The sequence below is a fragment of the Trichosurus vulpecula genome, chromosome 6, assembly GCF_011100635.1.
Source record: "Trichosurus vulpecula isolate mTriVul1 chromosome 6, mTriVul1.pri, whole genome shotgun sequence".
NCBI classification, from domain to species: Eukaryota; Metazoa; Chordata; class Mammalia; order Diprotodontia; family Phalangeridae; genus Trichosurus; species Trichosurus vulpecula.
In genome coordinates, this window is record NC_050578.1 from 258,075,761 (window position 1) to 258,098,187 (window position 22,427).

At 50.6% G+C, this 22,427-nt stretch overlaps 1 protein-coding gene across 6 annotated transcripts in view; it reads right to left on the reverse strand.

The window, feature by feature from the left end:
* Positions 1–844: 844 nt before the first annotated feature.
* AMBRA1 (autophagy and beclin 1 regulator 1) overlaps positions 845–22,427 on the reverse strand; it is a 186,746-nt gene continuing 165,163 nt past the window's right edge. For all 6 annotated transcript variants that reach the window (XM_036763014.1, XM_036763013.1, XM_036763012.1 and 3 more), the window contains 4 exons: positions 16,498–16,637; positions 8,688–8,780; positions 7,703–7,896; positions 845–2,361 (listed from right to left, as the gene is read on the reverse strand). In XM_036763014.1, coding sequence (XP_036618909.1) covers positions 1,931–2,361; positions 7,703–7,896; positions 8,688–8,780; positions 16,498–16,637 — 858 coding nt within the window. In that variant the 3' untranslated portion in view covers positions 845–1,930. The remainder of the gene's footprint in view (positions 2,362–7,702; positions 7,897–8,687; positions 8,781–16,497; positions 16,638–22,427) is intronic.

Consider the following 22,427-nt stretch of genomic DNA (forward strand, 5'->3'; position numbering starts at 1 on the left):
TCCTTTTGGGAGCCTCCTTGTGTACCACGCAGCTCCTGTACCTCAGGACGACAAAACTCAGGGCCCTTGCTATGTTACCATTCAAGGAGTTATTTCCCAGTTTCTCTGTCTTTTTGGCCAGATTATAAGCTCCTTGTCACAATGGTAGGCATATGGGTGACACCAGGGAGAACAAGAGACAATGTGTAGTTTCCCTCACCTACATCCTTGTGGGAGGGCCCAACCTAACGCATTGTCTTTTCTCACTGAGTTCTGCTAACAGTACTTATAGATCGGTACAAATAAATGTTAACTAAGAGTGCTTTCACATACATCATCTCACTTGACACTCAGACTGGGTCCTTCAGACACCAGATGGAGGAAGCTGATGCAACCTACTTTGAGAACACAGGGAACCAGGAAGTCCCTGAATGGGATCCATCCAACATCTTACCCAGCAGGGCTTGGATTTCATTGTCCCCAAGGTCATGCCCCCTTTTCCTGGTTCACACCAGGTACAGAAATCTTTCACACTTCTCGGCCTGGGAAGAGGCCCTAAGAGTCTTTAGGCTGATAGAGCTATTCAGAACTAAGTCATTTGACAATGGGTATTGCTGGGGTTCCAGGGAAGAACAGAGAGCCATCAGCAATCTGAATGGTGATGGACCAGCAGTCACCAGAGCCAGATGACTGGGGTGCTCAGACTCAGTGCTGGGGTTAAAGGTCAGGCACGGGACTATGTGTGCTCTCTCTCTGAATGTCCTGCCAGGAGGAACCCAAGGGAGACATTTTGGGGAAGGGCATGAGGACCAGCCCACATGGACCCGAAGCAATGCAAAAGCACAAATAAAGAAAGGAACAGACAGAAGGGTAGCCATCATTTTAATGACATTGATCTTTGGTGTTTCCCTTGTTAGCAGTCAGACTATTCCCCTCTCCTCCCACCAAAATGTCTCTATGATGAGTTACAAACAGAAAGGAAATCACATTTCTTTATACTAAAAACAAAATCATCAGAGCCTTGATTTCTCCACTAGAAACTACATGTACAGTTCAAGATTTCACATGCAACACCTGACATGACAGACTGATACCTCACCCTCAGACCCGGAGCTGCAGCCCTTGCCCAGCCCTGAGCCAGGCAGATGCCCAGGGTCATAATACTGACACATGAAGCCCCTGCTCCGGTGGGCACTGGGGAAGGATCGTGGTGAACCAACCCAGAGGTAGGCTGTACTGTGACCCACCCCTCCTCATCCAAAGCTCCCTGAGTGAGCTCCTGCCCACTAATCTCTATCACTTCCCTTTCCCTGGGGAAAAAAAATCCTCAGTAAGTGAACTGACCCCGTCACCACATAGTTGTCCCCCCACCAGTTAAGTTATTCCCAGGGCTCAGCCTAGATGCCCTGGTTTGAAGCCCTCTCTGGCTAAGAAAGCCAAGGGATCTCCCTGCAGAAGCCCTGAGATGGGTGAGAGCTTGGAGGGGGCCAGGATACTCCTCCTTTCCAGTGGGCTGAAGTCCCAGTAGCCTTGCCCTGGGAACACAGTTGTCCTCACTTCGGGCTTTCCCCAGGGATGGTAGACAACTTGTCCTCACGGCCTTTAGGCCTCTTCCTATCCCCTGCCCCATGAGAGAAGAGGACTCATGGTGAGAGAAAGCCAATATCGTCTTCGCAGAGGCCCACTCTGCCCGTTTTGGGCCTTGGTGCACAGAGGGTAGTACCAAGTGACCACAGAACAGGGCAGTGGGGTGGTCACGAGGCTCTGCTGTGTATGTGTGTCCCTGGACTCTGGAAGGTTAGTGTGGGGAATGTGGCCCCAGCTTTCCCTCTCACCCCTTCGGATCCCCCCTTTGTGGCCAGCAGCTCCTCCGTGTGCAGTTTCTAGTCAGCTATGAGGTCAGGTCTCTGCTCAGCAGTATGAGGGGTGGCACCCATGGGCATAGCGGTTTCTACCTATCCCTCGGCTCTCCACTAGGGCACCCAGTGCTGTCAGAAAGGTGGTTGTTGTTGGTTAGGTCACTGTATGACATTGGTCCCACAGTGCTTGGGGAGGCCGGCCTGGCAGTGCCTGTCCGTTGGCCTAGGCCTCGCTCTGCCAGCGGCTCCAGTTCTGGGAGGCTGTGGCCCTCGGGCCCCGGGGCCAGCCCTCGGGAGGTGGAGGGCTGGGGAACTGCACTGTCACTCGGCCCTGGCTCTGTGCCTGTTTGGGAGCTTCTGTGGATCCGATGGCTGACGATGATGTTGTTGCCAAAGCCGCCCATGGAGGCCATGGTGGTGCTCTGCTCTCGCTGCACCACTGCCGTCATCCCCCCCTCAGCCATCAGCCTCTGGATCCTGGTGAGCGCGTCTTCCCCTCCTGGCCCATACTCTGGACCCTCACCTGAAAGGCACAAAGGGGCAAAGGAGGTGAATTAGAGAAGACTGGACAAGAGACTCCACATCTGGTTGCCTCAGGGGGAGGGAGGGATGGTGCAAATCTGCACCTGACGACAAGGTCTAGGGTCCTACAACAGCAGCGACCAAGAAGGGCAGCCCTGGCATTCATAACTCTCAAGGAGATGGAAGATACTTTATGGAGCATCATTTGCAGATGAGGAAACTGAGGCTTGGCCAGAGGAAGTGACCCCCCGCCCCCGCCTAGGTCTCTTTCCATCACCACACAGCTGCCCTTCTTGGTTCTGTGTGGAGGGCCTGGGGCTTCCCCCTGGATCATCTCATAGTGTCGCCATCACACCCTCTGTTCAACATCTGGGATGGAGGAATTCATGAGCACTGCCCACCATGGCCCCCGAACCACTGGGGAGCCAGAGAGCAAACCATCTAGTGCCTTGATTTTACAAATGAGAAAAGTCACCTGCCCAATGTTGCACAGGCAGTTAGGAAACAGAACCACCTTTTGAACCCAGGGCCTCTGGCTTAAGTCCACGGCTTTTGCACTCAGATTTCAGCAAACTCCTGATGGCCCTCTCTTCCTTTGTGAAAACTGTGTCTCTTCCCTAAGAACCATGAGAGCACGTTCTAGATTCACTTGGTACCAGGCCCTGTACTAAGTGCCGCCATTCCCTGCAGGGATGCATTCATTTTGTCAAGCCAGGAATTCTGAGTGTGCTCCTCTTCCCCTAACCAGGGATTAGGGACATTCCTGAGGACCTCATTAGTCACAAGGAGTTCAGTCCTGGGCTCTTTCCTTCTCTACCCATCCCAGACCCAGAGGTTCAAGTTTCACAGCTTTCACCCTGTGCAGGCCAAAGCCTGGGCGCCGTGGACAGAGGCTCTTCAGAACCAGCTTCTCTCGGGGTTTTGCTTATCCCAGGGAGGTCTAAGAAGCCAAATCCATCCCTCCGTGGCCTTGGTCCTAGAGCATGGCCTGCAGGGGGCCTCCTCTTGCTCAGTAGGTAGGAGGAGCACATGGGGTTGGCAGCCCAAAGCTCAGGGGCCCCCGAGCCAACGTCTCAGCCTTTGCTTCCCTCTCCCTTTCACGGCTGGGGGGCCTGGGCTGAGGTTTTTGGCACCTTTATTAGCCAAGCTCCTGGGCTGCCTCTGCGGGGCTGGCTGGACTCCAAAGGATTTGTTTTTCTCCAGCTGTTCCCTGACCTGCTTTCATTTTTTTTTTTTGTTGACAGCTGTTTTTCGACGAGGCCTCTTTTAGCCCATCACTGTCCCAGTCCCTTGTTTGCCTTGTTAGAATCCAGTTTCCAGGGCAGTTTGACACCAGCAATTTCAGAGGCCTCATTAAATTCTCTCTCCTCACTCATGCTTCCTCCAGGCCCCTCAGGCAGTTGGATTCTGCTGCCTTCGGCTTGTCTTCAGACCCACCAGTGAACTCCCTGCACTGGCCCACCTCCACAAGACCCCTCAGGCAGGAGAAGGCACAGCCAGGAGGCTTTGCTTAAAGGGTTCACCTTCTTGGGGGAGATTCTCTAACAAAAACGGGTAACCTGAGACCCCCGCCAGGGGGGTGTTGACTGGGAATGGCCCTCGGCCAGCTGGACACACTGTCAACTTCCACCATTCCCTGAATGGCAGAAAGGCCTGCTGCTTTCCAAGAATTTTGCAGTGAAACTATCCCCAATACTGTCCCAGGGCATGTGCTGGGCTGGCAGGAGTCCCTCTGGCATTGGGGCTTAAGATGCTGGGCTCTGTGCCTAGAGAGTTATCGACTTTCGTAGTGGCCTGTTTCCAGGGGCAAGACAGTGACACAGGGGCTAATGCTGGGGTACAGAGGGCCCGGCAACAGGAAGGCCTGCCCTGCTTCCTCTGGGCAGCTTTCAACTAAGGCCTCAAGTTGGGGCCATGACTTCAAAAGGGCCAAGAGCCAGGCTGAAGGGGGCATGTGACAAACTCTGGCCATCCTCAGTCTTCATCTTCTCATGTAGCATGAGCCAGGAAGAGGGTCTGCAGGGCTTCGTGTGAACGGCTTCATCTGAGGTGGGCAGAGTTGTACTCTTGGCTTTGTCTCTCCCAGGGCTGTCTGGAGCAAATGCTCGCAACTGCTTTCTTCACACAGGAGAAGAGAACTGCAGGGGTTCTCTGAAGTGGCTGCGGAGCCAGGGTTCTGGAGACAACGGGACTTCAGTCTGTCCTCTGGGGGCAGAGAGCTCAGTGTGGACTCCAGATCTTCCCTGTAAGCTCTAGGCCACATTCTGTATTCAGAGGCAGCTGGATCAGCTCTTTGCCATAATGCACTGGACGGGATACTGGCCAGGAATGAAGGCTTCACAGCCCAAAGGAGAAAACCGAGATCTCAATCAGCCCTCAAGTCCCCTCTCCACCAAACCCGGGGGCCTTGATTGCCAGGCAAGACCTACAGGGAAGGAGCTAACCCACAGGATGCAGCAGCAGAGGACCCAAAGAGGACAAGGAACCCCCGACGAAGAGGAACACTGGCCCTCTCACAGCCTGGCCTTCCCACAAGGTCAGGGCCAGGGGACAGGAATGCTGGACAGCAGCAGGAAGGAGAGTGCCAACCCCGGAGCAGCTCCTCAGCTTAAGCTCTGCATTCCCCCCATCCCCTTGTCAGCCAGAGGAGCATGGGACCTGACCCGAAGCTCCGCTCCAGAAGCTGAACAGCCCCCTGCAAACGTCCTCTGCAAAGCACTTGCTCTGGCAAGAACTCAACAGACTGTAATCAAATTTTTATAGAATCAGAAAATTAGAAGTGGTCTCATAACCCTTGCGCACTGGCTGATGGGAAAGAACTGGGGGTGGGCAGGCAATTGGCAAAAGTACAGCTCTTTTCCCATTAATTATGAGCTGCCTCCCCTCCCCCACCAGGAGGCAGGGAACCCCTTTAACAGCTGAGAGAATAAGCACGTGCAGCTCTGGAGAGCTGGGGATCCTGAGGTGGGGCCCTTCCTGCCCCCCGTGCCCGCCCAAGATGCTTTGCCAACCAGTTTTTGGCTGACTGTTTTGTAGGCTGGGGGATGTGGGGAAGAGATCATCTTTCTGCTACATGGACAGGGAAATTCAGGGCCAAGTCACAACTTTGGTTCATGGCCACTCCTTCCTTCTGGCTCCACTCTTGACTCAGTGGGTCAAAAACCATTTGAAAAGCACAGAATCCATGACGAGAGCCAAGGCAGCTGCCGCCAGACCCAAGCCACCCCTCTGCTGCCGTGAGGTCTTGTACTACCCATCTTCCTCAGCAGATGCTTCTGAAGTGACTAACATTGGCCAGAGCAGCAAAGCCAGCAGCAGACACCAGCAAGAGCTGTCTTGTCCCTGCCAGGGTGATCCGGCAGGAAGACTCGGGGTCACTGGCATTCAGAATGTCTGTACTGTTAACTGGAAAGAGGTAGCAGGGTTTCCTTTGAGAGCCAGGATGCCTGCAGACCCTACGCTTCTCAGGCCAGCAGGCTCCAGACTGCAGACGTTCTGGGCTTCTGGTTGGCTCAGCCTGTGTGGGGTTCTGGCAGGAGTGGCTACAGGGCCTCTGTGGTCTGGTTCTGTGCTGGCTAAGAGGTTCACTGGGGCACACACTGATGGCTGGACCCTAGAGGCCAGCGTGTTCTTGGTCACCCCCCGTCCACTGATCTGCTCTGCAGTTTCAAAGCCCAGTGCTTGAAGGTGGAAGGCCAAGGCTTCAGCCTAACAGATATCCCACGACTATCTGATGCGGGAGGCAGGAGTTCTCCACTAGCCTGTCCTTGACATGGCTCAATGTCAAATCTGGTTCCTGGGCCAGCTGCTTGGGCACCCTCCCTGACAGAGCTCCAAACAATGAGAAGACAGTGTGTGAGCAGCATGGAGCAGGATGGGCCCCCCTGGAGGTGGAGGGCGAAAATGCTAAATCCTTCGCTCACATTAGGTAGACGGACACTTTCCTGTGGGGAGCCAGACAATGGTAAACCCCTCTTGAGGGTGACTTGGGAAAATTCACGACTCTGTGCTTGGTCCCCACCAGGTTCCCTCCTCTGGTGGTCCCTCTCAGCCACAAAAGTATCTGCTTGTCAGCTGCCTTGTTTGAAGTCTGGGCTGGCTCAGGGAGGTAAGAACACTTAGGAGTGAGAACAGGCTGCTTAACACAGGCGATGACAGACTCCAAAGAGGCTCGGGCTCTGCTGCTTCAAAGTGCTAATTGGTTCTTACAAGTTTGAGGCCAGCACCCAGCATGGGGGCTATGGCTGACTGTACCCCACCCACCTGAGGGGCTGGCCAGCAGGGCGGGGCCCTCCACTGACTGCAGGGGAGTTAGGGAGGGACCTGATGGAAGAGCCATCCACTGGGCTCATTCAGCTTGGCCCCAGAGGACTGTAGCAGGAGCCCTGACAGGAAGGTGCTGAGGAGGAAAGGAGCTGCTTCCTGGCAAAGAGAAACATTCCAGGAACAAGGGGCTGCCTGGAAGAACAGCACTTTCCCTTCCTGGGCTATGCGGGGTTCTGGCAGGAGTGGCTACGGGGCCTATGTGGTCTGGTTCTGTGCTAGCTAAGAGGTTCACTGGGGCACACACTAACAGCTGGATCCTAGAAGACCAAGGGCTTTCGTTGCTGGCACTGGGAAGTAGCCTCATACGACAGCCTCTGAGCTCCCCTCCTTCCAATCTGGAGAGTGTGAAGCCATAGCCTCTGTCTTTATCTACCTGGAGAAGACCAAAGACCCTGGCGCCAAGTCCACCTCTTACTGTTTTTGGCAGTCTCTCCCACAGGGCCTTGAGGGTGCGTAGGTTTTCCCTGCCACGGCTACATGACACGATAAGTTAGCGGGAGTCTGGGGGATAGGGGAGTATGTCCCCAGAACCTGTTCTGAACTGGGAGCAAAGAGCAAAGCCCTCAGGGGCCATCGGTAAACATGAAATCCCAGCATCCTCCTGACTTCTATACATGCAGAGTGAGATACAGAGGGTTCCCAGGAAGTGGGGGTGGGGAAGGGGTCTGTGTGGGAGAGATTGTCATATCCCTTTGTCTGGTTTCTGGCTCCCAGCAAACACTGGTTCTACTTGGGATAGATGGAATCCCTGAGGGAGCTGTGAAAGTCACCCTGGGATCATACTCCTCAGGCAGGCTGGGGAGAGACCCAATTCATGGAGGAGCCTGGTCCAAGGAGAAGCCACTTGGATTAATAACATACTGGGGATTCACTATGAAAATCTCAACCCTCCACTGGACTCCTTAATGTATCAGGTCCTTCTCTCATATCAGCTGAGCCCAAAGGTAACTGCCCAAGAGGAACATGGATTGTTGTTCCCCTCCCCCTCATCCCCATCCCCACCAGATAGCTCCTACCTTCGCCAGACCCTGAGGCTGCTGCCCCCAGCTCCTGGACCTCCCTTTCTGTCTGTGTTTCGGCATTTTGTAGCTGAGGTGCCAAAGTTTGGGTGCCCTGAGATGTCACTGAAGTGGTCGGGTGCCGAGGTTGGAGGCCAATGGCATTCATTAAGCCCATGTCCCTGTCTGTCCTCCATGTGGCTCTGCTGCTTCTAGACAGACAGAAAAACCAAAGTCAGGCCAGGCTTTTCCCTGAGCCTCAGCATCCCAGCTCTCGGTGACACAGACTTTCCAAGCAGTGACCAGGCACAGTTTTGAAAGCAGAGGGTTTCTGTTTCAGGTTCCTCGTGTTTGGGGGACAGTTCTGCCTTTACCTACGTTATTTCCCAGATTGACTTGGCCCAATTCTCCCATTGGGCTAGAGATGACCCTCCTGAACCTGGTAAGGCTGGTCCTCACTGACACACACCCAGGATGCCACTGGGCCTTTCCAGCTTGGGTTCTTACCATGAGGAGGCATCAGAGGAGGACATCAGCAGAGAAGCTGGATAATTCAATAATGAAAATAAACAGCACCAGCTTGGTGCCCTCCAATTAGATTCAAGTAAGTCTGGGGAACTGAGGCCCTAAGACTCTCTGACCATCCTGGGGAATGAACAGCGGACTCTCCCTGGGCTGTATGGTGCTCTCTCTCAAGATTAGCCCCTTTTCTCCAATTGGTCTGTATCTCTGCTGCAAGAACCCCACTTCATTCCCCAACACTTTGGCCTTTCAGAGGCAGGAAAGATAAGCCACATTCCAACTTTCTGGGTCAACAGGCTTCTAGTGGTCATCTAGTTTGGGATATGACCTTTATGCCCTACTGAGCAGGGATTCAGGTGTAGTGAGGGGACAGAAGAACTATAAAGAATGACAGGGGAGTGGGGAAGGGAGAGGGAAAGAGAGGGAGGGAGAGAGGGAGGTATCTAGCTGGCTGCTCTTCTGCTCCTCCCCAAACACTTACCCAGGCCTCTCACTGCTCCTGCTGCTGGAATGGACGGTGAAGACTGTCTCATTCAACTGGTCCCAGTAGTACTCAACACCAGAGTTTAAGGCCCTAAAAGGCAGAGGTGGCGGAGGAGAGGGTGTTGAAGGCATTAGAGAGGGAACCATGATACCTTTGGTTCCCCAACCCATTTCCCATGACTTTGTGGGCTTGGACCTGAAAGTACTCATCTCCTCTCTTTCCTAGGGATGGAGAGAGAAAACGGAGAAGGAAGAATACATGGTCTTGGGTTTCTTCCTTCACTAAGATGGGGAAGGACAGGCACCTTGCTAGAAGACGAAATTCCTGAACCTCTAGTTCTAAGCCTGTTTCCTCTTCCCCTGGCAGATGCCAACTGGGGGGCAGAATGGGTCAGTGGGATAAGTGACATGAGTCCAAGTCCCCAGAGTTGAAACTCATTACCCACGGCAGTCACTTAACCAGTTACTCTGAGACAGAGTCTCCTCATCTGCAAAATGGGAATACTTGCATACTTAAGCTCACGGGCTCATGGAACCTTAGAAGTTAATCATTCCATCTCATCCCTCTCATTTTATAAACACGGGCTCCCCCAATGGCATCCTCCACTTTAGAAGGGTGAGATCATTACTAAGGCAGGAGAGAGGCAGTGTGGAACCACGGAATAAGTGTGGGATCTCACTCCTGGTTTTGCTGTCCATGACCTAACCGGACAGTCATTCAGAAGCCCATCTGTAAAATGAGGGAGAAGGACGAGGCAAATTCCCCCAAAGTCTCTCCCAATTTTTATGAAATCGAGGCCCAGAGAAGTGAGTGATTTGGGGAGTAAGAAACAGAGCCAGGATCTGAACGTTGGTCCTAGGCTGGCTTGGAGGAAATAAACAAATCAATAAGCCTTTGTGGAGCATCTAACTACGTGCCAGATGCTGTGGGAGGTACAGGGGATACAAAGACAAAAATGGAACTGTCCTTGCCCTCAGGAGCTTACGTTCCAGGGAAGGAGATCACATGTAGACAGAGATGGGAAATAAATGTGTAGAAAACACACACATCAATAACAGAGTGATTTTGTCAGGCAGGCACTAGCGAAGCTGAAGGAGGATCAGTAGGAAGCAGTGTTTAAATTGAGCCACGAGGAAGAGTCGAAGAGGGAGAGCATTGCAGGCATGGGGAAAAGCCTGTCCCTAGACATGGGAGACAATCCTGGGGATGGGACAGTAAGGCCTGAAGGGGAGTGACGCACAATAAGCCTAGAAAGGTAGGCTGGTCAATTTCACTCTTTTGTCTGGTTTTCATTTGCCTTTGTTACATATTTGTCCCCACCTGACTCTCTCAACACAATGTTTTCCTCGTGTTCTAGGGTATGGGAAATACACCCTGTGTGTGCCTGGGGATCAAGGGGAGTTAACTGGTCACCAAACCTCCTCTTTACCATTGGAGATGTGGTTCATCGAGGCTCATGCCATAGTAAGACTTGCCCTACTCCAGGACAAAGTAGTTCCCAGGAAAAAGAGCTCCCACTTTCTATAGATGCTCAAAGTGTACAAAGCATTTTCCTCAAAATGACTCTGTGAGGCAGGTGATGCAAGTATTAGAATTCCCTTTCTTAAGATGAGGAGATGAAGGCTCAACAACGAAGTGACTTGCCCAGTGAGTGCCGAAGATGGGATTCCTGATTTCAAGGTCAAGCCCACAGCACTGGCAAAGCTGGCTAAGGGGGGTGAATGAGGCTGGGAGGAAGGTCTGGAGCCATCCCAATGCTAAGCATTGGCCCGGAAAGATGACTGATAGGGTTATGGCATTCCTCGGCATGCTGGCAGAATTAGAGAAAAGCTAAGAGCGTAGAGAAATTGGGCCCTGAGACGACGATGATGGGTTTCCCTTGTGTCCAGCCTGTCTTTATGAGGTCATGCACACATCAAGATACAGGTCTGGCTTGAGTATGAGCCCTCTTCTTCCTGAGGGAAAGCGTCAAAGCCAACAGACTCAACGGCTTGGAAGCCACTCTTCCAGTGGGTGGTTCTTCAGTCCCAATGGTGAGGCCTAGCTCACAAGCTGACATTAGCATGATCTTTTTGTCCGACTCCCCTCTTTCAAGGCAGCACTATTTCTCCCCCTCCTCTTAGCACTAAGGGCTACAACAGGGTATGGGCCAGGAAAAGCAAGAACCATGGAGGGCAAGGATGAAAGGAAAGGACTTAAAAAAAAGGGAAAGAGGGATGGCAACCGTGAACTGGACACACTTTAAGCACAGAGATGAGCCCCCAACCTCAAATCAAGGTGTAACCACATTTTTCTGATGGGCTAATCCTGGCTGCATTAAGCCCCATGTGAAACCAGCTGCCTGGGAGCCACTGATTTACAAACTTGTCAGAATTTATTGACAGATGGCAACACTGTGTGGGGTGCCTGCCAGAAACACGCCTCTGTACTTCTTGACAGCCAAGGATATAGTGGCAGAAAACCGTTCACACCAAACCTACAATGCAACCGTGTTCCCCCTGACAAGGAACCTTCCGAATCTTGGAAAAGATGTCACCAGAAGGCCTGCTCTCCAAGTGGTTACTGAGTGACGCTGGCTGCCAGAGGGTCCCCCCATCATGCAAAGGCTGCTTCCAATCTGGGCTATATGCGTCACTGTGCCTGCCAGCTATAATCAGAAGGGTCAGCCTCTGTGCAGGAAAGGAGGGTTCAAGAGCTGCTGATTAGAAGTAAACCAAGCTGTAGATTCGTCCTCTCACTGACAAACCGATCTCTGCTCCTTCTGCCACCAAAAAGGCAGCCTTAATTCCAGGTCTCAATACTCGTGTTCTTATGTGGTCAGACCCAACCTGGGGATGAGGCTTGTGGCCCTGACTCAAAATTCCAATGGCTGCCATCATGAGGACAGGGATGAAGATGTCCTTTCGGGCCAGACCTAAACCTTTTGCTACTTTGGGAACTCAGGCTTCAAATTCCTGGTTTTTACGCTAAAGAATGACCATTATCACCTTCTTCCTCCCTTTCTGGGTTCTGGTGGAGATGAGTGAGTCAGTGTTTGCAAAATGTTTTCAGTTCCTCTTGAAAGATTGATTAACAGACAAGAGAATGAAGAGGGGCAGAAAATCCATCCTGACTCAGGTTCTCCCAAAGTCCTGTGATTCAATACCTGGTGTGTTATTCATGGATATAGATGGCATCACCTTTAAGATGTGTTCAGACTGCCAGACTCCTCCTAATGACTCTAACTGCTGGCACACTACCATTGGACTACCAGAATACACCAGGGAGACCTCCACATGGGGCTGATGGCTCTTTGCCATCTTCACTGACCACGGCATATTCTCAGATGGCCCTAGGGCCAAGGAAACCAGCATGGGGAAGGCCCTTGCTCTTACTTATCTCTCTGTACAAGCCTCCTTTCATCCTGCCATAGTTATGTGGTTATTGATGTGGTGGTGGTACTCCTGAATGAGGTCCTATGCTAGAACGTGTGTGTCTTGGACTGAAACCTGAAGACTGTTCACGATTGATCATGGTAGAACAGTTTGGATAGTTTGGAACAAACTTGGGGCTCCAAAGATTAAAAAGACCTAATCGCTAATTGCTTGAGGTTTAAAGGGAAGATATGAGTTCTGGAAGCTAGACAGCTTCAAAGAGATTAATTGCAGGACACCGCTAAAATATTCTTTCAGACTTAGGAAATGAGTAGGACAGCTGAAAGAGAGCTTAATGTGGTGTCTCCGGGCCCAAGTTTGATCCCAGTCACTCCTGCTCTAGGTCTGAGGTGGGGGAGTGGGAGAGCACTAGGGATCCCTTTGCTCTCTTAGCTTCAGGACATTTGGGGGTAGGCATCCAATATGGCTGGTGGTTAGAGAAGTGGAGCAAGGCTTGTAGTTCTCTTGAGGAATGGAGGTAGGACTTTGATAAGGCTCTCTTGGGCACCCATCACACTGCACCCCCTCATTTAGCATGTGATCCTGGGCTGAATTGCCCCATATATCCAGACCAATGGAGTATTTTCTGGAGGCCAGCAAAAAGTGTCATATCTATCAGCCTGGGTCTTCACACTCAATATGGCTATCAGTCTGGGGGCGGGGGGGGGGACATTGTTGGCAGGGCTGGTAATGCTCCAAATCGGGAGGGGGGAGGGTTGGGGGGGGTGTAATGGGAAAGAAGGGGAGGGAGCACCTCACTGCTTGGAGGGATGGGGGAATGTGAGGGACTGGGCTGCCAGCCACCATATCAGCTCCATGTGGTGGTTTGGTTGTGAGCAGCTATTCTGGTCCTGGGTGTCACACGATTTGTGTGGCTGTGCTGGAGCTGAAAACCAACGGCTTGTCCACAGCAGCTGGGGGCGACCTGACAACACTATCTCCTGAAACATCTCACTCAAGGATTCCTTCTCCTGGGGGGCCTGGGACTTGCTACAGTCCAGCAGAGCATGTCAGACCATGCTCCCTCTGGAGAAACCTTCTTCACTGCAGTCAAACGGGCTCTCTGGTTCTCGCCAGGAATCGCCATTCGATCCAATGGGCCAGGGCCAAGCAGACAAGCACAATCCTCCCAAGTGAAGACTGAGTATGCTGAGACTTAAGTTTGGGATGATGGAGGAGACTCAAGACCAGAGTTTGCAGTCATAAGTTAGGCCTGCCACATGGACTAAGAAAAGGCCAAAGGATGGCCTCCTAATCTGAGGGGACTTGCCTTGGGGAATGGGGAGCCAGAGAGCAGGGTTCCGAACCTCAGGCAGCTGCTTAATAAAGAGGCAACAGACTGAACACTGAGTTTCACATGTATTTACTCTCCTGAATTTGGGACAGAAATGAGAAGTGGGTAGCTCAACATGTGTGAACTTCACCCTTTATCATTTCTCCCATTTTCCACTGCACACCCAGGAGGCCCACTGAATATCTGACAAGCAGAATGGTCAAGGGGCAGGTGTTCTAATCTGGGATCTCTGAACTTTTCTCAACCTCAGTGGCTTTCTTTGTAGTTACATGTATTTTATTTTACGCATTTACACACACTTTTCTGAGAAGGGTTCAGGGCCCAGAAAAGGTCAGGAACTCCTGGTCTAGAGACAAGAGTCCTCCTGGGAAATCTGGGGGCCTAGTTTATCCTAGCAGGAGGCTGCGTGACCTTAGGAGATTTACAACTGTTCTGGGTTTCAGCCTTCTCACGTGGAAAATGGACACACTTGTTCCTCCTAAAGGCACAAAGATGAACAAACTTGTGGACGTGTATTTGAGGGGCTCTGACGTCCGGGCTTGAGGTGCGTGCCAAGCAGCTCACAAGACAGGAATCTGTCAGCCCAGGGAGGAAGGCCCTGTTGCTATACTATTTCCAGGCTGAGGGAATCCTCGCCAGAGGGGAGGCAATGGCAGAGGCAAGCCTTGAGTGGGCATGATGTCATCATCCAAGGGGCTCTGAGGAGGGATGTGAATGGGGAGTGGAGAGGGGGCTCCAGAAGAGAGACACAACGGGCCAAAGGAACTTACTCTGAGTTGAGCTGAATTGTCTGTGACTCACCCAAAACGCGTAGGGTTAGGGTTTCTGGTGGAAAAGCCTTTGTACGACAATGACAGTACCAGGCTGTAAGAGGGTGGGGGTGGTGTGCTGGGGGAACCTGAGTCCCTAAGGTGGTGGAAAGGGAGGAGAGACACCAGGATTCAGCTGTGGCAAGAATGCCAAGTCCAAGCTAGCACAGCCCAGGAGTTGGAAGAAAGGTCCTCAACAATCCCAAACTGGCATGACCAGACAGCTTCCCATTTTCCCAAACAAGTCTTCTGAAAGCCTGGTCCTGGGGAGTAACAGGAGGAGGCAGACATGGTCACCTGCCTTGAAGCAAGACGTGTTTCCGGGAAGCTTGATCCCGGCTGACAGAGATTAGGGGGAGGGGGTAGAGAGGAAAGACAGACACGTGACAGATCTGGAGCCAGGGATGGATGGATGGACAGTTTTAGAAAGATCATAAAAGAGAGGCAGAAGAAGCACAAGGGATCACGAAGAGCTCTCCTAAAGAGGAACAAAGACTGAGGGAGATGTTGGCCTGGGACCAAAGAATAGGCAATTCCCCTCCTTAGCCGCGGTCTACTTCATGCTAAGATCTAGATACATCTCACAAGCTAAGATCAATTCAGCAAATATTTATTAAACACCCACAAAGTGCAGAGCCACTGTGCTTGGCAATGAGGGAGGTACAAAGTTGAAGTGGGGCACAGTCCCTGCCCTCATGGAGCTCACAGTCTGGCAGAAGGAGATGCCTCTCCACACCGCCCCCCCATAACTAGAAAACAAAATAATACATGAAAAGTGGTTTAGAACAATGTTCTCTGTGAAAAGAAAAACAAAGTCCTAGAGGGCAAGAGCTAAGGCTCAGATGGGAGAACCTGAGTTTCCATGGAGCAAAAGAGATTCCACAAAGACCATCCTGGGAACTCCGGGTTCTCTCTCACCCTGGGCCTGCACACATCATTGCTTCTTGCTGGCCTTACTCGGCTAAAAAGGTCTTCCTGCTGTCCGCAACACTCAGAATCAGTACAGAAAAAATGAGGTTCAAGGGGTGTCTCTCATCACTAGTGCTCTACTACGGCATCCAGGGCACTGCCCAGACCATACAATGGAAAGGAAGTAGTGCTAGCCTGCCTGTCTGCCCACCTGCTTGCCCACCTGCCTGCCTGTGTGCCCACCTGTCTGCCCACGTGCCTGCCTGTTTGCCCACCTGTTTGCTTGATCTCTTGTGCTTATCTCTTTCACCTGACTGTGGAAGGTGGAGGGTGGGGGTGGTCTTGGCTTTCCAGGAGCCAAAGGCCCCACCAACTAGGCCGCATTGCTTGGGGACACAGATTTCTAGACCATGAATGAATCAAGGGGAGGAGGGCATTGGGATGGGCTGGCAAAAGAAGCAGCTGAAGCCAGGTGGGATCTGTCCGTGTCTTCCCCAGCAGTCAGAGCATTCTTTACTGACTCTCAGAGACTTCTGGATCAGGTGGTCCACACATCTGACCGGGGCTAGGACGATACCAAGGCTAACTGTGAGGGGGGAGCCTGGATTTGTCCTCAAAGGAAAGGGGGAGGAGCCAGGGGCTAGCCAGGATTTGGGAGGCCTGCTTGGGTTTTCTCCTTGAGCTGTAACCCCTCCCAACGATGATGACCATGGACAGGATTTCCAATGGTGTTTTTCTCTCTGCCTTCACGACAATAAATGACAACCTTAAGCAGAAAGAAAACTCGGCCTAAGGGAAGACAGAAGTGGCCTGTTAGAGCTCCCAGGCTCACCCAATTCAGGTTGCTATCCTACCTGCAATATATGTCCTTAACATCACAGCTGGAAAGAGGTTGAGCCTTTTTAAAAGTAATCAGTGCCTTTGTTTAGCAGGTACTTTCGCTACCACTAGGGAAGAAGAGAGGCCCCCAAACCCAATCCAACAGACAGAGCAGAGCAGCAGGTGGCGTGCGGGCCACAGAGGGCTGGGGCTGAACTCTGGCTCCAACACTCACTAGCTCTTTGATCCTGGGCAGATCACTCAGTGTCTCTGAGTCTCAGTTTTCTGTAAGACACAAGTTTCCTCATCTGTAAAAGGGGGATACCACTTGTAACAACAGGGTGGTGTGGAGGACAGTTCTACAGATGCCCCAAAGTGCTGCTGAAAGAGGAGCTGACCAGACAGTAACCTTGGGCTTGGCTCGGAAAAGCTGACATCACTGATCTGGAGTGAGAAAGTTCCAGGGGCACAACCTAGCTCGAAGGCAACTTCCCGGGGCTGTCACCTTGCTGTGGCCTCTCCCCCAGTCTCCCAGGCACCCTCCCACCCACCCGTCCACTCACTCTGGTCGGCAGATCACCAGGTCTCCTTTGTTGGTGCCATAAGCCAGGCCAAGCCCTGGCTCAGGCAGCCAGCGGGCAGAGTTGATGCTGACATGTCTCCGCTGGTCGGCTGGCATGGGGTAAAGAACATTGAAAACTCTCTAGGGGAGAAAAAGGGTAGGAAGGAGAAAAAAGAGGGGAAAAACATCTTATTACCAAGATCAACAAAATTTAGAGTAAAACAAAATGCTAGTCACCAGGATCCTTCATGACTTTCATGAAGCACGTTCTATCCGTGTGACTAGAAGACTGCTCTCAGGAGAACGAGCACCTCCCCACTACATGCCAGACCGCTGTGGGTCAGATTACTCTCATCTGGAGGTGCTGGCAGTAAGTCCCAGGGAGACTTGGGACTCGACTTGTCCACAGGGCTCTTCATCTGGCTTTACTAGTCGTGACCTTTGACCTCACCGAGTGCAGCCCAGCAGCCGATGATCTGGAAATGTCATCTAGGACTCAGGGCACGTGACTGTCACACACTCCCTCTGACTTGACCAACCAGTGTGATCCAATCTGGGCTGGTAGTCCCGGTTACCATGGAGACTGCAGTACTCTCATAGCAGTGGGGAGCTGGAGATGATAGGGGGGCGGGAGGGGGTGATAACACCGGAGAACATTCTTAATTCACCTAATTAAAAGCAATGTTAAAACTGCTATTGTTAACGAGACCTAAAAGGTACAGTCAGATGTGGGGAGAGGGGCAGGGGGGAAATCTCACACACGTGTACAAGATATATTTCTAGCTTATATAAATCATCATGGAACAGACAGTTTTCCTTGGTATCAAGACAAGACATTCTCCTTTTCATAAACTGCCTGTCCCCAAGCTAATATTTTTCTGCTCTGGGCACTTCAGACACATCTAAAAACTCAGCTGGAGTGGGAGTTTCACCAGCTCAACATGCCTGGCCAGACCAGAGGGCCCCTGGAGCATCTTCAGAAAGGTGCAGTATGGGTGTTCAGAAATGAGGCGGCAAAGCCTAGTGGAAAGAACATGGAGAAAAGAGTCTAGAAGTCTGAGTTTTAGGCTAAGCCACGTTACAAATCCGCTAGGCGATCTTGACCAGGCCATGAACTCTCTCTGTCTCTGAGCTTCGTCATCTATAAAGCAGAGGTGGTGTCACCTGGCTGACCTCACATGGTTGTTGGGAGAAAAGAGATCTGAGAGTGTTCTGTAAAGTGGAATTCACTACGTCTAGTCAAGGTGCTATAGCAGCAACTGTTGTTCTACAGGATCACAAGCTTGGAGTGAGAACAGAACCTGGGTGTCCCTCGTTTTATGGCCGACAGAGGCCAAGTCACATTGACTGCAGCTGTCGACACCAGGACAGGAAAGAAGCCTCAGGCAGAGGGATACTCTTTCCTTGGGATATGTCACCATGAGCCAGATGGAGGGACCTCTTCCCTCTGTGCCTTTTGCCTCTGCATCATGTCTTACACATGTCCCTCTCTTCACCTCTACCTCAGGAAACACTCTCTTGTTTCCCTCACGAGACACGCCACAAGTACCTTGTGCATAAAGTCTCTTGTGCTGAGTTGCTGGCACCCCACCCCCACCCCCACCACCTTCATACCCTTGCATTTACTTTGCGCATCTTTACATATGTCCATGCAGCCAAGAGAGAAGAAGCTCCTTGAGGGCAAGTGATGTTTTATCTTTTTCTGTGATTTTGTCTCCAATGTCTAGCCCAGCACCTGGCACACAGGTGCTTAATACATTCCAAATGACTGACTGATCCCAAGAAGTAGGAGGGAAGTGGGGTTATCTCCCTATAGACAAACCATCCAAAATAAAGAGACCATCTTTTGGAGTAAATTATCTTGCACAGGGAAAAGCAACTGGGTGTTCAGTGACAGGCTTCCTGTAAGCATTTCTTCATCATCGCCAATAACTTAGGTAAGCATTAATGGAAAAGGACTCATTCCTGGCAGAAGGTATAAGACTAACTACCTAGAGATGTCAAAGAAGGGCCAGATGGAACGCTGCATGTTCTGTCAGACGCAGGTAAACTGTTTTGTCTAAGTCTTCCTTTCTTTGCTGCCAAGGACAGCCTGCTGGACAGGGGTGGGATAAATTCTGAAATGAAACTGATATAAAAACAAAGTATACCAAGGGAAACCCCACCCCCCATCCCCCCAACAAAACTGAGCCTGTAAGCAGGGGCATCAGTCTGCAGAGCTGATCACTCGGAATACATCTCCTGGTACACGCCTCTACAGGAACCTCCAACAAACAAGGACAGAAGTGTCTCTACCTCCCAATTAGTCTAGGATTCTCTTTTCTCTCGTGGTCAGCTTCTCCTTTTTCAACCTGCAATTCATCAGCTTCTCTCCAATTGGTAGGAGGCTCTGAGCATTGCAGATGAGAGGGTGTGGCCAGAATTGGACAGCCATGGCCACCAATGCTTGTTTGGTCCAATTTCTTCTGTACGGGTGATTTGGGAATACTCCTTGAGCTGGTGAACAAGGTTCAGGGCAGAGCAGATTCTTTTGCTGCATTTCCCTCTACCCCAAACAAAGATCCAAGGGAATGTGGGAAATGAGGGGTGAGATTCTGGAGAAGGGGAATTGGAGGTTGCTTTAAGTTCCTTGGTTTAAATGGAAAAGAACACACAAAAAAAGAAGGTTGCAAACTCCCTTTTCTAGGTCTTTATGCCAGAGAAGAATGCAAACTAAACACACAAAATTGTCGTTTATAGTCTGTTTAAAGATTAATAAGCAAACACCATCTCTTTGCCTCTGGGTAAGGGACCTTGCTTTGGGAACAAAGGCCCCCAGGGAACAGTATGGCTGATGCAGAAGGCAGCCCACCTCCTAGCAGAGGAGGTCACTGAAAAGCTGGAAACAAATAATTAAAGGTAGAGACCCTGGAACCTCACAGCACATAATCTCACAGCTTCCCTGGCCATGGGGTAATAAATGGAGGCCATTGATTTGTTCCCCTCCGGAAAGCAGTCCTGAAACTATAGCTTAGGGAGTGTGCCTATCACATCCAGGGTTTGGGTATTAAGCTAAATCCTGTTTTGTGGCAGGGAGCCAGGAAATGCCATGTGGAGATCAGCTGCCTCCAGGAATCTTTCCTGATAAGAGACCATTCCTTTATCATACTGGGGCAGGCAAGAGGGAAATCAGGGCAAGGGTTGGTAGATACCATTTATTCATGTCCATAGGTCTTTTAGCTAACTCAAACTTCACAACAGGGAGCACTGAAACCAACCCAAGAAAGATGAGAATCTATTCTATTTTTGGAAAGCTCCCCAACAACAACTTTCATTGTCTTCCTCAGGCATCCCCATCATTGTTTTTAATACACTTGCTTTCCTGTGCATGTGGAAGTCAGGTGACTCTTCATAGCCACTACAGTTTAATAACTAGATAATAAGATTCCTGTTGACTGGGCCAACCTGGGCCTTCCCAAATCCAGTGGCGTTTGTCCAAGACACGTCGCCATTCTACTAGCCGAGGCCAAACCCTAAGACTGGTGAGCTGGTGGGCAGTCTTTGACCTTTTCCCTAAAAGCCAGGGAGAATGGTTACATTACCCCAGAGAAAATGGGTCTGCCTGTGGAAATAACACGGTTTTTAAATGGGGAGCCCCAAATATGGCTCACCCACCTGGTTCTTTAGCACATACAGCCATGGCTGCAAACAAGGCGTCTATGTCTAAATTGGGCATGGTAACAGTGTTCTCTCCCCCTTCTTTATGTATAAAAAATTAATTTCTGCTTTATATCACATTCATTTCTGAACGTCTCTTTCCCCCACTGAGCCACCCATCATAACAAAGATTAAAAGAGAGGGAGAAAAAGTTCAGTAAAACAAACCAATTCATCCACTCTTTGACAGTGTGTGCAATATTCTGCACCCCTAAGTGCCCCCTTCTCTCTTCATGGAGAAATATCTTTTTCCTCTCCATCTGAGTGGCATTATCGTATCACATGACAAGGCTTAGAAATCTTTTAAGGGGCTAGATGTGGATTCCTGTCGACTAGGCAAAGTCTGGGGCATTACAGCTTCATCTGCCTCAAACTCCCAGCATACATCAAAAAGTCCTAATGCCTTTTCACTTCCACACAAATTAATCTCATTTTCTGTCTACCATCTATGAAGGGAATTAGAGATCGATACACAGGAAGAATGACTTCTTTTCTCCTTCCTTTTCTAGAGTCAGGGCAGTGCTCGGCACGTCAACGGGGAATGAGCCAAGCTGCCAATTTATTTACAGTTTTAAAGCAGTGGGAGAAAAGACAGTCTTTCATTTCTGGGGTACAGGGCAAACTCCCTAACTGGTGGCTCCCAGACCCAACCCTATTCCCCCAACTCTAACCAAGAGCTATGAGGACACAAAAGAAAACATTTTCCAGATCAAAGCTACAGGAACCCTGTTTCTTGTTCAAAGATGGATGAGAATAAAGTGACAGAGTCGGCCAGTAAGGCTCAGTGGGAAGCCTTCCTTCCCTTCCTTTCAAAATGCAATAGAAAGAAATATATTGCTGCCCTCAAACAAGTGCTTCCTTTTGTGTAGGAGGTCAACAAATCTTAGGCCACTCTGTTGACTTAGTCCAAGAGGCAAACTGTGCACCTCACAGATGCCCAGAGAAGAGGCTAGAGGATACTGGACTTGCTTCCATTAAGCAATCTTTCATCTGTAAAGAGGGAACCTCTTGGTGAGGGCAAGCGGCACAAAAGCAGCTGACTCAACTCTCCCACTTAAAATGAGCAGCTAGAACCATTGTGTTGGGCATAAGAAGAAGGGTCTAGGCTAAGCCAAAGCTGGGAATACTACAGAGAGAGGGACAAGCTAAACGAGATTAGGGAATGCTTCCTGGGCACCACTGGGAATCATGCCAACTGATGAACTTCAAAAGAACTACATTTGAACAGGGAGAGGGTGTGCTGGGAAGGGAGAAAAAAAAAATCAATGAGGGCTAGATGCTAGGAGACAGATGATCTTTCTTTCCATCTGAAATGGAAGGCTGCAATTCTCATCACAGATGAGCCCCAAAGTGGCAGACAGGATCATATTGGTGAAAGATCATATTGCCCTTCTCCTGACAAAAGGGCCAACGGAGTTAAGTCCCTGACTTCACAGATTCAGCATCTATCTATTCCTACTGCCTCCTCCTGTTTTGTGGGAAAGTAGGGCAGTGAAGACCCCAAGTACGGCTCCTATTTTGGTTCAACACTGGAGCAGAGTCCTAGGGCAGGAAAAGAGCATGGGATATGTTCAGGGGAGTGGGGATGGGGTTGGGTTCATCTTTTCAAGTTTATTTAAGCAAGTATTCCCAGCTCGAGCCCTGTGTCTGAAGCACACAGACCCCTCCCACCCCTGGTTCCTGATCTGCCAAGCTCTCCTTAACAGGCATTCACATAGCTTCTAGCTGCTGACTTGCTCAGAGCCCTGAATTGTTATTGATTTTCCAATCACTAGGAGGGAAACAGTCCTTTGAAAAACACTGATTTCTCTTAATGACATCAGGTTCTTTTCTTTAAATGTAGTGTACCCTGGAGCTAAGAACCTGCAAAATGCTGATGGGGCTTGCCCAGTTTGCGTTTTGTCAAAGTGGCACATGTTCAACAAGTATCCAGATTCTCTTGATTGAATTTCCTGTCTTTCAGAATGCTCTGTATTGGACTTACACACAAGCATGCTCAACCCTGCCTGTCCAAACTAGAGTTCTTGGGAGAGAGATCCAGGCTTTTGTTTTCCTGCAATTTTCCTTCCTCTGCTGATGCTGAGATGTGGCCCAGCTAAAGCAACTATCAATATGTCTTCTTTGATTTGTTCAAACTTGCATATTTTTGGCTTTCTCGTCTGTTATTTCAAGAGATCTCAGGAAAACTGATCACAGTCTTACTTTCTAATCTCCTGTCAGATTTCCAAAGACTCTC